Here is a 17,097-nt window from a genome sequence, read left to right as displayed (position 1 = left end):
GGGGAGGGGGAGTCTCTGCAGACAGTTCCTGAAATTCACTCCAGATAGACCAGTTAGGTCAAATGGACACATCTGAACCAAACATGAAGGGGGAAATGCACACAGACTGAGACAGGGGGACGGATGGGTATGTAAATGAAAGTGTGGAGCTGTTGCCCAAAGAAGAGGAAATGAGCGTTGGGAGAACTCACAAGTGTTCACTACATTCTGCTTCAGGTGGGCAAAATGACTTAAGGACATTGATCCAGGACCCCTCATCTCTTGTTTCGTTGACCTACTTTTAGACTGGACAACATAACTCAATTTAGTCTATTTTCTTGCATCTCGGTTTGCTGTCAGATAATGAAGGGGCAAACTTGTATTCTATTAATAAGAGTGGCCTAAAGCCAAAACAAATGGCTAGTGTGGTTTGTTTTTGTTTTTTTCCAAATAAAAGTTATTTTAAAAAGCCCTTGTGTAAATAAAAAATGTAGGTCAACTAGATATTTTCAACTGAGTTTGCCATAATAGGGTCACACTAAGACTTGAGACTTAGGTGTGAAGATAACCATTTGTCTGATCTCTCAAGAATGATTTAAAGTCTTCAGAAACTAATGTTTTTGTTAATCTGTACTGAGAAATGTCATTGCCAAGCAGATCAAAATTCATGTATCAGCTGGTCAGTGAAAGAAAGATCTTAAGGGGTAACGTCACTAAATCATCATAACCTGACACTCTTGTCCACTAATGAGTTGGTTTATATGTTTCGAACAAAATACTTATGTGGACCATGGAATGTGGTTTCCTTTTGATGTTCCTGGAGAAGGCACTAGCACATTCTTTCTATCCGTTACACTCTTCACGTCACCAGCACTATAGGTCGGTTTTTTTTGTGGTAGGCTTCTAATTTTCCAATATTAACGACTCACTTACATTTGCCACATTTTAATGTAACACCTCCATTTTAGCAGAGGCATACGAGGGGCTCAGGATCCTGCTTAACACTTGAGAGATGCCTTAATTTTATTTGGAACACACCTTACCTTCCTTGAGAAAGCTATTTCTTTGAAAAGTGGTTGGCTTATCTCAATAGGGTGAAGTTATTTTAGAACTTCACCCTATGTAGGTCCCAAACCACTGACCCATCGCGCTCACTATGTTAACTCCTAGTGCATTTTCTATAAAATAGAGAAGGCTTCAGCAATTATACTTAAAATGAATCTGTAGTCCTTCCTAGTCCTAATAGATTATTCTTATCAGCAGTGTTTTACTCGTACTCAGAATCAGCCATCTCCAATCCAAACATTTACTCTATGTGAAAGAGGCTGCAAGTCTTGTATTAATATTTTATCTGTTTCCAAAAAGTGTGCCTCGTAGAAATTACTCTCAGATGGGGGGAAGATTCACTGGATCTGAAAGAAAACGAACCAACAAACAAAACGCGTCGCACGTCACCGCGTAACAAGAGGGATTCTCTTACTGGCTTGCACTTCTCTCTGCAGATGGGCTCGTTGACTGTATGGATCCTGATTGCTGTTTACAGAGCTCCTGCCAAAGCCAGGCTTACTGCCGCGGCCTACCTGACCCTCAGGACGTCATCAGCCAAAGCTTACAGTCCCCCTCGCAGCAAGCTGCCAAATCCTTCTATGATCGAATCAGTTTTCTTATAGGGTCTGAGAGCACCCATGTCATACCTGGAGAAAGTCCTTTCAACAAGAGGTTAATGCATTTTCTGCTTACATAGATTTGTAGTGATGTTATTATCAATAGTTCCGTGCACTTTCGATGAAATGCTGATGACTGTGAATTTGAGGAAAGAGCTTTTTCTTTTAATGCAGTTGTTCCTCTTTCGGCAAATTCCTCACCAAACTTCGCATTTCAAGCATTTTTGACACAGTTCACATGCTTTGTCAATTTCAGTACCTGAGCCAGAACAGGACATCCCCTTAAGGAGTCAATAAATCTTCATTTAACTCGTTGATTTTGTTAGCGCAGTTGGAAATGTTTCAAAAGAAGCAGTGGAAAGACCCCCAAAAGGCAAAACAGAAGTGAGCTTTTTTTTTTTCAGCTGAGCTCGCTAAATAATATAAATTATGAATTAATGTAATAGAACTGCTAATGGCATGGCAGTAAGATTGCATAAGCTGTTTGACTGGTGCTTTACAGAGCAGTAAGGACCCGAAAATAAACCAGTAAGTGAAAGCAGGTGTCTTGTGTCTCACTGAGTAAAAGAAGATGATTTACACTAGAACTCCTGGATCTGCAGTAATTTAACAGCATTAATGCAGTTAGACCCAGCAGTTGATTAAAAGTTGTTGCACAAATGTGCCTTATTGCCCCTTTAAATCTTGTACTTCTTGGTCCCTGCAGATTTACAGATTGCCTCGGAATTAATTGGAAGGTACACTTTCCTTCATGTAAGCACCAGATATACGACTTACGAAAAAGCGCAGTTTATAATTTTAAAAAACCCATCTCTAAATTATGGGTCTTGATAACTCTCCAAAACCCAGATTGCAACAAATTAAAACCCAGGATAAACACCAGGCATTTAGAGAACGTGAATTGCCCTGAATTAAAAGGGGCATTGTCTTGGGACTCTTTCAGGTCTGGTTTTTGTGAAGAACAAGTATGTGTGACAGTGTTATTTTATCCTTAGGTTGAATTATCTCTAAATCATGATAATGTTGGCCTGAGAAGACAGATGTTCATTTTAATTCTTCTACTTTTCCCACAGCCTTGCATCCGTCATCAGAGGCCAAGTACTAACTGCTGACGGAACTCCACTTATTGGAGTAAATGTCTCGTTTTTCCATTACCCAGAATATGGATATACTATTACCCGCCAGGATGGAATGTGAGTTAGTCCCACCGCACTCTTTCTGTGTGAAATATTTTCAGTATAAAAGCTAGGCATTCTTATATCTCCCAATATGTTTTATTGTCCCTTTTAATATAGAACTGCAACAACTTTTAGGCTCCAGAAATCTGTGCATGTGGCAGAGACTTAAAGTCACGTGCTCATGTGGTTCCTTAAAAGTTGATTTCATTTGCCAAGACATGATAAGAGTGTTGTGGTTTCATAGGAGAATTTTCTTTGTTTTAGAAGATTCGTGTTGAAATATTCAGGAGTGACATTCGTAATACCTACAACTTAAGCTTAGATGGTTCTGAAAAAAATAAGTAGATGGGTAGATAGATAAAGCAAATTTGGGAAGATGTTAATAAGTTGGTGAATCTAAGTAAAAGGTATCTGGGTGTTCATTGAATGGTTATTTTAATATTCCTATAGATTAGAAACTCTGTCATATACAAGTTGGGAGAAAAGTTGGTTTTCTTTGTAAAGCATATTTATTTAAGGAGCTGAGTGTTGTTGGAAGCTGTATGGGATCCAGATAATTCACTAAGTAATCTTGTTTTTCTTAGGTTTGATTTGGTGGCAAATGGCGGGGCGTCTCTTACTTTGGTATTTGAACGCTCCCCATTCCTCACTCAGTATCATACCGTGTGGATTCCGTGGAATGTCTTTTATGTGATGGATACCCTCGTCATGAAGAAGGAAGAGAATGACATTCCCAGCTGTGATCTGAGTGGATTTGTGAGGCCAAATCCCATCATCGTGTCTTCTCCTTTATCTACCTTTTTCAGATCTTCTCCTGAAGACAGCCCCATTATTCCCGAAACACAGGTAGAATGTTCTGGCAGGCAGTACTTTTAAGGGACCTGTTTTCAGATCATGTGGTTTCCAAAGAATCTTTAAAAAGGATTGCAGAATTCCAGTGCTATCCCAAATAATTCTATAGATGGAAATACAGAATGTGGGGTGTGTATGTGTGCGCACACGTGCGCAAGAATAGGTAATACTGTGGTAGGATTATTTAAGAAATAATCTAGTTATTTCTTAAAGATCTATTCAAAATACTTTTTTGTTCAGGCTATACTATATCTGTATATATTTATTAGTTGTAGCCAAATGGAAAAACAGCTTAAACTCAACAGCTAATAATGTCTTTGTTCATGTAGTCATTCACCAGAAAAAGGTTTTGATACCTATATGCTCCTGACCTCCTGACTGATGTGGTAACAAGTGCTATTGTATGTGGTCATTACTCTCAATGACTTACTGTTTAGTTATACTTATAAGTAAAAAGTGTTTCAGAAAAGATGATTTTTAGCAGCAAATGTTCATTAATTTTCTCAAGATATTTTTATCTAAAAAACTTGGTATTATGTCTTAAGTTCTAATAATTTATGATAAATCCTATTCTCCTCAGGGGGGAAAAAACTATATAATTTTTCTAAAAATAGCCATACTTTCACTATTCCTTTTATCTACTGAAATATCTGGAGAAATATCTGGAGATTGTTTTCCTTCCTCTTTATTTCCAATTAGAAATAACTTTGAGGAAAAAAAAGAAAGAAAGAACTTTGAGGTCTTAAAGATAGGACATTAGGTACAATAATAATAGGCTTTATACATAAATAGCTAAGTAAAACTATGTGCTCTTTTTTTTTTAAAGATTTTTTTATGTATTTATGAGAGAGAGAGAGAGAGAGCGGGGGGGGGAGAGGCAGAAGGAGAGCGAGAATCATAAGCAGACTCCCTGCTGAGCACAGAGCTGGACGCAGGGCTCCATCCCACGACCCCGAGATCATGATGTGAGCTGAAATCAAGAGTAGGTCGCTTCACCAACTGAGCCACCCAGGCACCCCAAAAATATGCAGTCTTTAATAAAATACAGCAGCACATAGCAGCTTTGTCCCATTCACTCTTCAAATATTTATTTGATATCAGGCACTGTTAGAATTGAGCGAAGCAGTAAGCCAATCAGATGAAGTACCTGCTCTCAAGGCGCTTCCCAGCTAATGGGGAGAGAGACAACAAATGTGTAAATATATGTCAGCTTGTGAATACGACTTATTTTTCAAAGATAAAACAGGGTCAGTTGACGGAGGTACAATTTTGTAAAGTGTGGTCCAGGAAGATCTCTTTGATAGGTTGATGTTTCAGCAGAAATTTTAAGAAAGTGAAAGAATAAATCCAAAAATAGAAGGGTATTCCAGTAAGCACTAGGAGCAAGTTCAGAAGCTCCAAGGGAAGAGCATGCTTGGCTGTTCACAGAATGGCACAGAGGCCAGCAGGTGTGGCTTGAGTGAAGGGGTGATAAACCACAAATCATTGAAGACCGTGGCCTTCTTCTTTTCTTTAAGATTTTATTCATTTATTTGAGAGAAAGAGAATGGGGTGGAGGGGGCAAAGGAGTGGGAGAGAATCTCAGGCAGAGATTCTCACTCCAAGCTGAGTGTGGAGCCCGATGCAGGGCTCGATCCCACAACCCCGAGATCATGACCTGAGCCGAAACCAAGAGTTGGACGCTTAACTGACTGAGCCACCCAGGCGCCCCTACTGGTTTCCTTCTTAAAAGGATCACTGTAGTTGCCACACTAAGAATATTTCCATATTGGGCAAAGGTTGAAACAAGGAGACCAGGTAGGAGACAATCTCAGTAATAGGAGAAATAGTGGTGGCTTGGACAAAGGGAGTTGGGGAGGAAGGGGTAAGAAGTGGATGTGTAAGAGTGGAGTCCAGGGCAGAGGTTGGAAGTAAAACGGAAACTTGAGAGTCATCAGTGATACAGATAAATATAAAGCGTAGGATGAGATCCCCTAGGGAGGGAGTGCAGATGGAGTGCAAGGCCTAGGATAACAGGTAAGAACTGTCACAGGCAAATACAATGCACAAGAGACACCTCAATGATTTACTGCATAACAGTCAAGCCAGCTTTGAGCTGAAGCTTTTGGAAAGTCATTGTAGCCTTATGCAATGTAGTACTTCCTCCCCAGGGGCCATCTTGCAGTAACTCTGAGCTTCTTAGCCACTCCTTAAATAGATTTAATCTTGAGGCTGTGTCTGTGTGTGTGTAGGTGGCAAATTGTTAGCAAACTGAGTCATTGTAGTCAACAGTTGCAGGAATACATGAAGGGTTTGTTTTCTTTCTTTTCCATTCCATCAAACAGTCTGCAAACATTTAGTAGAAATTTACTGAGAACCGATTATGTATGAGGTACTCTACTAGGATAAAAAGAATAATAAGACATGGATTCCCACCATTCTAAATGTGATCAAGATTTGAAGGAAGAACTCTGAAAGTTCAAAAGAGTGGTCTATTCCTAAGGAAGCCAAAAAAAGCATCACTGAGGAGGTTGGCCTTCGAAGTGGGGAAAGGATATTCCAGATTGAAGAAAATGTGTGAGCAACCACAGGGTGGTAAAAACAAATGATGTCATATTAAAACTGGTGAAGTACGTAAATGTAGGGCATGTAAGAGGAAATGTTGGGGCTAGATTATGAGTGGCCCCAAAATACCATACAATGGAGACCTTGAATTCTTTAGGCAATATGGAACCAGGGGGCCAATGGCGTCTTTTCAGATTTCTGTAAAGCTAACTCGAGGCAAAATGTGTAATTGATAGAAGAAGACAGGTAAATCAGTGAACTGACCAGTGTTCACTATATTTCTATACATATCCAGCACTGAGATGGGGAGGGCCCAACACTCACAATGGTGATGGAGGTGGAGAAGAGAGAACAGATTAGACCTAGATTTGGAAGGTAGAATTGACAGGATATAGTTTCTGTTTTTTTTTAATGATGATATGTGATTTTATTTATTATAAAATAAAATATTTATTAATTTATTATTAAACAAAACAATAACAAAATTAAAGTAAGTCTTTTATTACATATTTTTATTTTAATTGTAGTTTCTAACTGAATGTTTAATGGGGTGAAGAATGGGGCTTACAGATCACATAGCTGGCAAAAAATAGACTTGATGGTTTATTTTTCCACTCTGGCTGGATGTCCTTTTCCCACTAATGCAAAAATAACATGGTCACGTCAAATTACATAGGAGAAACACACGTTTTAATGAACTAAACTCAGATATTTGTTCCATGGAAGTAGGTTAATGATGACAAAGACAATAATCCGTTATTAAAATTGGGAATAACATATGATATTTTGAATTAGAGAAGCAGTTCTTACCAGATCACAGGAAATATATATTTAATTAATGAAAGACTGCCTTACATATAGAAAACCTATCAGATTTATGAGAAATTATTTTGAAAATAAATTATGAGGAAACAAATTATATGCCTTAGGGTTCAATCACTTACATTTTCAGAGAGCCATTCAAGAGTCACAGAATCCATTTTTCAAGCCAACCCACTGATACTTCACCCCAGTGATGGCAGAACAAAGAGTCCTATTTAGATTATTCACCCTGTAGCCTACAGCCACACAAAAGTGCTGTCAATCTTAAATGTAATGTTCTCCGTGAGTCGAACAGAGCTCTGGAAAGTTTCTGTATAGCCATAAACTATTTTGCTTCAGATAGTCTGCAGCTGAAGTCAGTGCGCATGTTCGGTAAGGAAACCCCCACTGTGCTGAATAGGAGCTATGAGAGCAGAGCAGTGCCGCCTTGGTCCACGGTACCGCATCCCATTGCTCTTGATGCCAGCTCTGGTCCCCGATCACCATGGAGGTTTACTCAGCCCATCCTTTGGTGCTGCTCACTTATACTCACACTGACCACTACAAATATGCATCAATCCCAACTGTTCTGTGCAAGAGGAGCTGGATCCTACTGACCACTGGGTTGCTATGTTAAGATTTTCCTAACACAGTCTGAATAATGAATCTCGATAAGCCAATATGAGGAAATCTTGGAGAATGTTATTTAATTCTTAGTGGACAAAATGGTGACTTCCTGGTGCAGATTCTTGAGCCTAGATGACCTTGCACTTCACGATATATGTATTGTAGTAAGCCTCTGGAGAGCTACCATTGTTGACCAAACTAATAGGAGCTTAGCAGTAGTTCTTAGCATCTGCGCTGTCTAGAAAGATGTTATACGCTACATAAAATCTAGTTTTCAAAATAATTAAATAATGTTTTGGTGTAATATACTTTGGTATATGTCAGCATAAATTTGTTGATGTTCACTGAGCCAGCCACATTGATAGATAAATTGTGGGGTTAAGAATATGATTTTTTAAAATCTATAAAGGAGATCGTTCTTAGGCAGGGAATTATATTAACTTTTCACAGTCCAGTTTCAACTCAAAAAGTGTACATTGAGGGTCTTGTGTGTGCATTCAATAACACATTAGTTGCTCTCTCAGGGAGAGTTTATGCAGCTCTCAAATATTAGTCCATCTACCATCATATCAAAAATCAGTGGTGAGTCCTCGCTCAACATTTAACTAATTATGAGAATATGCTGTTGTTCTATTACCTTTCCACATGGATATAGAATTCAGTACAATTTAACTCAAACGAATTGGTCTTTTCTCTTACCGCTCCTGTCTTTCTACACTGTGACCAGTCAGCTGCCGAGGCCATAGACGCAGGATTAATCCCTAAATGAGCCAGCTGGCGTAGGCCAGATCTTTGGCCCAGACCACATCCCTGCTCTGAGCTAACCATCTTACAGATGTCGGCCCTGATTCTCCAGGGTGACGGGGGTGAAGGATGGGTTAGTGAGAATCCGCTGTGACCATGAGCTAACAAGTCAGTGCGTGTCAGTGCTGTGTCCTGTATGAGGAGTAGCACCTACTCCGAATGAATGACAGGAAGCTTTCAGCAGGAGAAAAATTGGGCTGGCGGCAGAGTTACTTTTAATTATCGAATAAAGTAACAGCTCAGATGTGTATTTGTGAATAGTGGCTCTTTGGTGTCTTATTTTAGTTGCTCTCCTCGCTTCTTTTAAATCGGCTTTACCTAATAGTTACCTGTGATCCCAGTTTGAAGCTTCTGCTTTGTGCAAACCTAGGTACTCCATGAAGAAACGACAATTCCAGGAACAGATTTGAAACTTTCCTACTTGAGCTCCAGAGCGGCAGGATATAAGTCAGTTCTCAAGATCACCATGACGCAGTCCGTTATACCATTTAATTTAATGAAGGTTCACCTTATGGTGGCTGTGGTAGGAAGACTCTTTCAGAAGTGGTTTCCCGCCTCGCCAAACCTGGCCTATACTTTTATATGGGATAAAACAGATGCCTATAATCAAAAGGTCTATGGTCTATCGGAAGCTGTTGGTAAGTTCCATATCGATATATTCTGTGTCAAAAACTATCACGAAGTTGATTGTCACCCATGGACATCAATGGATAAACAAATTGGAAGACAATTAAGATTATCCTTGGGGAGTTATGAGCTGGTTGACTGAGACCTACCATGGGAAAATGGAATGTATTCCGTATGATGAGGAGAAAGTATCCCTTCTTTTCTGGCTGAAATTCTATCTTCAAAAATGTTCTGAATGAGATTCCAAGCTGTCCTATCCTTTCCTTCATGTTCTTTTTCCTTACTGTTCTCCTTCCCTTTTTCACTTTTTGTTTCTTTCTAACTTTATCTCCTTAGCTTTCCTTATCCTTTTTTTATGTTTTCTGTATCTAACTATTAGGGTAGTTTCAACTCATAATGATATTTAAAAGGATGTAGACAATATTTGTGCCCCAAAATTATTTCAGCTCTTTTGACTAGGAGTCAGTTCGGTGGAATGACATTCTTAAAACATCAGTTAAGCCCATTGTTTCACTGAATGATGGGACAATGTGATCAAAGATTGGCATGTTGAGATATATGGTATAGTTTCATGCTCAGGCTGAGGACAGCCAAAACTAATGGATGCTTTTTGTTCTATTAGTTTTTACCCGAGAATATCATAGATATTTCATTCTGAAATTAATATATAACTTGGTCTTGAATTAGTTCACATCAATCAGATAATTGCCACTTCTCCCTTCACTTTGTTCTAAATTTTAAAACCCATGCTTCATTATAACTCTGAAGCTTTTTATTGGTGATTTGTTCACAGTAATTTACTGCTAGTGTTATCGTTCAGTCCTGATAGTAACATGTGAATATAATGTTATAATCAGGCTATCTTCTCTGCTGTATTGAACCTTACTTATCATAAACATTTTGCACAACTTTTAATACTCGTGGAAACTAGACAGCTCTAATTACTCAGCAAATACTATTTTTAGTTGTTACCATCTGATCACCACCTGGGGCTGATTTATCTGATCTAATTACTTAACCAGGTGCCCAATCTGGTCTTCATTTTGTGCTGTGAACCCCTTGTGAAAAAGTGATGTGGGGGGAGAAAAATACTAGTTTCCTATCAAATCAATAGAAAAATAATATTTGAAGATCATTTCTTAGAAAAACACCTTTTATGTGGTCAGATCTTCTCATATAAAAATAATTTCTACACATAAATGAGTGGAAATAGAGTCTTAGAACACAATTGTGGAAAAAAGCAGTTTTATCAAAATAATAAATTGCATTTCTGCCTGTAATTGAGAAGATGTACTGTGATTTCTCTTGATTCCAGTGTCGGTTGGATACGAATACGAGTCATGTCTGGACCTGACTCTGTGGGAAAAGAGGACCGCCATTTTGCAAGGTTATGAATTAGACGCTTCCAACATGGGTGGTTGGACATTGGATAAACATCATGTGTTGGATGTTCAGAACGGTAAGATCTTGTTCATAGTTAATATCACTTACCTTGATTAGATTATGGCAACATTTTATCCTATGCATGCTATAGGATTAAAATTAGTAGAAAAAATAAAGAGAGATTTTTAAAGACTGTACATGTCTGAAGTGGGAACTACCTGATATTCTTCTTATGGACTTTGAATCATTCATAAATTCATCACCAAAATAGTTCTCCCACTTGAATGTAAGTGACCTTGGTGCTGCACTGAAGGTACTCTGTGTGCTGGTCTTCACGACAGATTCATCTAGAAGCATCTAGTTCTATAGTAAGCCCATGAGTCGATCCAGAGTGCTTTAGGAAGGTTTACCAAAAATGGAGGGAGGGGGACTTTTTTAAGTAAAGAAAAAAAATCCGTGTGACTTTACCAAAATATTTCTGATAGATCTTAATTCTTAAGCAATTAGCCTATTCTGAGCATGTAGTTTTTTTTCAGTTCTTAGATTGTATGTGAGAAAAAAATAGTTCTCCCGCTGAAATTGGGTTCCATATACTCTTATTTAACTTCGTAATTCTTGGGAAAAAATAAAGGAATAATCTGAGAAGAAAGCGAGGATTGAGAGTTATTACTTATGATAAACCTTATACTATAAAGGAATATGCTCTGAAAACACATATTTCAGGTATCACAAAAGACATAAATTATTTTACAAAACTTGACCAGCTTAATCTCATAAAGGATATTATTTATATTAAACAAACTCTGTTGTCCTTACTGTGTTTGACATTTTTGCCCACATGCTGGCTACACCTCAGATAATTTACCGGTACTTTTCTAGAAAAGCGGAACCTTAAGGTGACTTCCTCTAACCCCCTATCCTAAACCATATCATGCTGGTAACTCTCTACTCTCCCTTTCCAAATAGCCAAAGGAGATTTCACAGTCGTGGCAAATCATCTAGCTTTGACTTCGCAAAGGTTTTTGGAAGGTTCAGAATTTTGAACTGAGCATGTAATACAACTAAATGTTTATGAGTAATGGTCACTTTTTCAGATTAATGTTACTTTGATATTTGTTATTTTTATTTAAAAAAATTTATTGTGGAAGCTGGAAAAGGTGCATTTTCAACTTACAAATATAATAAATCTACAGTAGTGTCCAAGCCAGTGCTCGAGAATGCTGGTGTCTTACCTCTAGAAGAAAATAGTACTCAGCAAATCAATAGAGGAAAAACAAAATGGAAAAACCCTCCACCCCTTTCCTGCCTTACAGCAGTGCTGAGCTCTACCCCTGGTCCAGCTGTGTCCTGGACATCAGGTTGCCATTCAGTGAGCATGCCAGAAGGTTGGGAGCAGAGCCCGTAGCTAGTGCCACGTGCAGCTCATGCTTTGGAAAAGTGAGACTCCCAACCAAGAAGGATGCTCCGTATGTTATCCCTAATCATCAGCAGTGCCTGAAGCCGTGGTATTTCAGTCTGTCATGTCAGCAACACCAGGCATAGTCGTGGGCTTTCAAAATGCAAAGCCATGTGCCAAATGTGCCCCTCCCTGGCTGCTCTTGATTAAATGATGTGAAATTATATTTCACACAGTTTGACATATTGCTGGATTCCTTCGGAAGCTCTTGATAAACAAAACCAGGGGAACCTCTCTAGAAGCATTTTAGTTATCGTGGGCATATAGGGTCAAGTTCGTAGCCCCAGGATTTCACCAGGAGATTATGAACTGGTAGGGGTTCGACAAGCAGAGAGCTCCAGGAAGGCCCATGCCATAAACCCACATCATAATAGTGTTGAATTACACTGTAACGGTACCCAAAACTGAGTACAGAATTCAGGTGGATTTGAGAAACATGTAGGTATTCTGTGTATGTATATGTAATAGAAATACGCACACAGACACACTGTCTACCAGAATAATATATAGTCTGCTTTTATTAAAATATCAGGTCAGCTGTAGAAACTGGGCTACCCCAAATTCTGTCCTCCAAAAAGTGCTATAAATTATAAACTCTATGTTGTTTTAAAATGTGAGGTGACCTAATTCACAGGGTAAACTGATTGTGATTTCAATTTTTACCCAAGAACCGCTTGACAAGTAGCAGCTTCTCAAAGTGACATGTGTCTAATTGAATAAACAAAGTGATTTGTAATCGTGACAAGGTGGATGAACTGTGAAATGTATTAAAGAGGAAGAGAAGGCCAAAATGGAGACAGTGACAGGTGTTTGCAGGCCTGGGATGTGGAAATAAATATTCTAATGTTCATCTTTGTCTTCTGTCACAATAGAGGAGAATCATGAAGGACCAATCCCTTAAAAGAATGACTGAATAAATCAGGCTGAGCAGAGCAGTAGGTTGGCTTGTAGGATTGGCTCTTACAGGAAAATATAGTTCCGTAATTGTCAAATAACATAAGCACAGAAAGAAGGATCTTAGGTATCATTAATGTATTCTTGGAATATTCAAGGCAAAAGGCTTTTCACGTGTTATGATCCAGCCTTACTTGGCTTATTTTTCCTTAAATTTGAATAAACCTGTTTTATCTCCCCTGGTTTCTTTATGTAAATTTTCTGTGATTATTACATCACTTGAAAAGCATTTAAAAAGTAATCCATAGAATCCACCTAAAAATGTGGTGCACTGTAAGAGGAACATAATCATTCTGATCTCTTCTTCACCTTAAAATTATCCCAAAGTGGGAGGAAAAAAACACGTTCTTGGGTTTCCTGTTTGTACTTCTATGGATTGATTCTTTTAACAGCATAGCTGCTAAAAAGTATAAGCATTGGCTTGAAGAACTGCTTTGAAATAGAGAACATTCAATAAATATATAATACGTACAACTCCAAAGTCCAAGGAGCAGATGGTTTATACGGATGATCGCCCTGTGCAAAGTGTCATGAAATATGTATGGTATAGTAAACAGCTGACCAGCCAAAATGAAACCATTGATCTGCCGTCTATACAATAATGGCAAATGAATAAAATTAGAATCGCAACTCAAATCTAGTTTCTAACTATGAGAATGTTTAAACTCTTTTGGGATTTTTTTTTCCCTCAGATTTTCATTGAGGACCCAATGGAGCAGACTGGCATTGTGTCTTAAAATGATTGGCACTTTCATGCCATAAAGCAGAATTCTCCTTAAATAATAAGTTGCCCTTCCATAACAGTTTTGTTATGTTTGGATTTTTGAATAACCGCATGTGTATGCATCCTCATGTCAGATAAGAGTCTAAGCAAGAAGAATGTTCTTTGACAGCATAGTAGTATAGAGGGGGTTTGATATGTATTTTCCTAACTTTATTTTCCACAAAGTATTTTTAACGTTTTCAAAATCAGTGATAGACTTATAAGGAAGAAATTCGTATTTTTGGTGCACATTTTTATTGATTGGATTAATATATAATATTATAACATCATTTTGCAATTAGGCAAACTTGTTATTCCCTGAATAATATAACAAGTTCCCTGAGAACATGTAGACCATGGTTCTCAAACTTGGTTGTACATTAGGGTCGTTGGGAGGTTTGGGGATTTTTTAAAAGATTTTGTTTATTTATTTGACAGAGAGAGAGAGAGAGAGAGAGAGCACAAGTGGGGGGAGGGGCAGAGGGCAAGGGAGAAGCAGGCTCCCCACTGAGCAGGGAGCCTGATGTGGGACTTGATCCCAGGACTCTGGGATCATGACCTGAGCCGAAGGCAGACCCTTAACTGACTGAGCCACCCAGACGCCCTATCTGGAGGGTTTTTTAAAAGGCTGCCCCAGACCAATTAAATCAGACTCTCTCAGGATGAGATCCAAGCATTGGTATCTTTTACAGTTCCCCAGTCATTCCGATGTGTAGCCAAGTTTGAGAATTGTCAATGTTGACAATTTGGGCTTTTAATTTTTCTGGTTAGTCCTTTGTTTCTTTCACCAGCCCTCCCTTACATTCATAACAGACAGCATTTTTCGTATATATCCTTTATATTTTGCCAAATATTTTGCACCAGGTAAATGAATAGAGTTCTTGTTCTTTCCAAGAGAACTTGAAATAGTGTTCCCAGGCTATACCTACAAAGCACTGAATTATAGTTACATCTAGAGCGAACGTGTTTACTTTTCATCTTTCTACTTTTTATCGCAAGAAAATTCTTATGCATTTTATGTCTTCTAGGTATACTGTACAAGGGAAACGGGGAAAACCAGTTCATCTCCCAACAGCCTCCAGTTGTCAGTAGCATCATGGGAAATGGCCGAAGGCGCAGCATCTCATGCCCAAGTTGCAATGGTCAGGCCGATGGTAATAAACTCTTGGCCCCAGTTGCATTAGCTTGCGGGATCGATGGCAGTCTATATGTAGGGGATTTCAACTATGTTCGGCGAATATTCCCTTCTGGAAACGTAACAAGTGTTTTAGAACTAAGGTATGTCTTTCCTTAATTTGGATTTGGTTGTTTTTTTTTTTTTTTTTTAAGATTTTATTTTTAAGTAATCTCTGCACCCAACATGGGGCTCGAACTTATAACCCTGAGATCAAGAGTTGCATACTCTGCCAACTGAGCCAGCCAGGCACCCCCTTAATTTGGGATTTTTACCAAAGCTAAGCATGCCTTTATAAGAAAAAGTGTTTAGTCTAATGGACCAATTTATTTATTTAAGTATATCTTCCCAATGTTTAAAATTTGCCCTGAAAAGAAGTTAGATTCTTGGTTAAAATTGGGAAAAGCACAATACATATATACTGTGCCATAAATGTATAAAAGAGTATAAAGTCACCCAACGTATAAAATATCTCACTGATTTCAGAGCATTTTCTGTGCTTCAGTAGGATAGAATTATGATTTTTAAATCCCTTTAGTTGTTCTTTAGAATAACTTCTTGATAGAGGTTGTTAACCTTTTATTTCACATTGGTTGAAATTAAGAGAGAAAATATTTCCCTACAGTATCGGGACATAATAGTAAGGCTATAATTTTTCCATAGAATATTGGATCTTCAAGTTGGGTTAACCCATTAGCCATAATACCAGTAGTTAAAGTAACAAATTGTTGCTTTGCTTTTGTTCCTTTAAGTGTGATTATTAAAATCATCCTATTCTGTAAATTATTTGATAAGCCTTGGCCTACAAAATTCATTTCCAGTGTTATTTCTGCTTAAGTTGGCAATTTTCCATTCAAATAATTAAAATCTCAGTATGCAACTCATTATATTTTAGAAACTTTTTCTAACTGTGCTTTTTTTCCCCCACCTTTTTTATCTGCTTCCACCAAGAAATAAAGATTTTAGACATAGGTAAGCATCTTCCTGAAAGGTTACTGTATATTTTCAAATGTCCTTTTTACATTTTGATGTGACTCTCTGACATTGTTTTCTAAGAACATTTCATCATGAGAGAGGAAACTCAGTATCACAGAATATCTAAGGAATTAAAACTGCTTATATGAACCATTATTATGTGGCGTATTACAAATTATATTATGCAATATAATCTGAAAAGCTATTTTCAAGTTGGTTAATAAAATAAATTTTGTCACAAAAAAATACTATAATGAACATGTCCGTAGAACAAAAAATATTTCTAAACTTCAGTTACTGGCTCACATAATCTAAGCCATATTGAACAGAACCAAATTTGAAGCAGAGTAGGAGAGTTTAGGACACATTTAATTTGACCAATAATCAGGGCAGATCCTGGCTTATTCAATTGGGGGATTCTGTTTAAGAAAAAGAATCTAAAAAATATTTTACTTTGGCAAGTTTTTAAAAACCTAAGATCATGTGATCATGTTCCCCAGGACCTCGCTGGGCTTGCAAGGAACCATACAAAGGAACCCAAATGCTTAGGCTTTGTTAACTTCATGCTGTCGTTTATATTTTCCCAAGTTGAGAGAGTTACTAGATTTGAGTACTACTTTTAAGAAGTAATGTTTTCATGGACAGTATTATGAAAGAAAATACTTTCTTCAAAGCTAAGGATGAACAGTTGAAGCAAATATGTAGGCTCAGAAGTTTTTTAGATTCTATTTGCGATGTATACTTAGCTAGCGAAGGTGTAGTAAAAGCTTGTTACGGACACTTTTGACTGAAAAACTTTCCCCAAGGCAACAAAAAAGAAAAAAAAAATATATATATATATATATATATTTTAAAGTAAAGCTCACCAAAAAAGCTAGACATATTGGACCTGCTGGATCTAGTTTGGCCAGTAAAGTATCTAATGAAATGATATCAGATGGAAAAATTAGCAATAGTTTTTGTGACATCCTTAAGATGAATACATCAACATTGCCCACTGGAACTGTGTTGTAGAGATGGACAACTAGGAAATAAGAGACAAAGTTCCACCGGAAGATGAGTAGCTGTTGCATATCAGTATGACCAGGCATGGCCCCGTGACCCTTCCCTGAGATCCCCTATTGATCTTGTGCTCTCAGCTAATAGCTCCGTCACGTGCTAAGATTAACACTAAATTTCTCCAGACTGCTGAGCACGCAGAGCTCTGCTATTAGAATCCATGGCAGAATATCAGAAGTTTTCTGGCCTCACCTTCTTGGTAACTGTGGAGGAAAGAAAAAAGACAGACACATGTGTCCACCAACTAAATGTGAAAA

General features: G+C 37.9%; 1 protein-coding gene across 3 annotated transcripts in view; it reads left to right on the top strand.

Annotated features, from left to right (window-relative positions):
* TENM3 (teneurin transmembrane protein 3) overlaps nucleotides 1-17,097 on the top strand; it is a 2,501,300-nt gene that overhangs the window by 2,432,601 nt on the left and 51,602 nt on the right. For all 3 annotated transcript variants that reach the window (XM_032413691.1, XM_032413693.1, XM_032413692.1), the window contains 7 exons: nucleotides 1,482-1,698; nucleotides 2,717-2,836; nucleotides 3,406-3,667; nucleotides 8,820-9,087; nucleotides 10,392-10,535; nucleotides 14,661-14,910; nucleotides 15,758-15,778. In XM_032413691.1, the coding sequence (XP_032269582.1) occupies nucleotides 1,482-1,698; nucleotides 2,717-2,836; nucleotides 3,406-3,667; nucleotides 8,820-9,087; nucleotides 10,392-10,535; nucleotides 14,661-14,910; nucleotides 15,758-15,778 (1,282 nt within the window). The remainder of the gene's footprint in view (nucleotides 1-1,481; nucleotides 1,699-2,716; nucleotides 2,837-3,405; nucleotides 3,668-8,819; nucleotides 9,088-10,391; nucleotides 10,536-14,660; nucleotides 14,911-15,757; nucleotides 15,779-17,097) is intronic.

This window comes from Phoca vitulina, unplaced genomic scaffold (genome assembly GCF_004348235.1).
Source record: "Phoca vitulina isolate PV1807 unplaced genomic scaffold, GSC_HSeal_1.0 scaffold15, whole genome shotgun sequence".
In the NCBI taxonomy this organism is placed as follows: Eukaryota; Metazoa; Chordata; class Mammalia; order Carnivora; family Phocidae; genus Phoca; species Phoca vitulina.
This window is presented reverse-complemented; position numbering and strand designations above follow the sequence as displayed.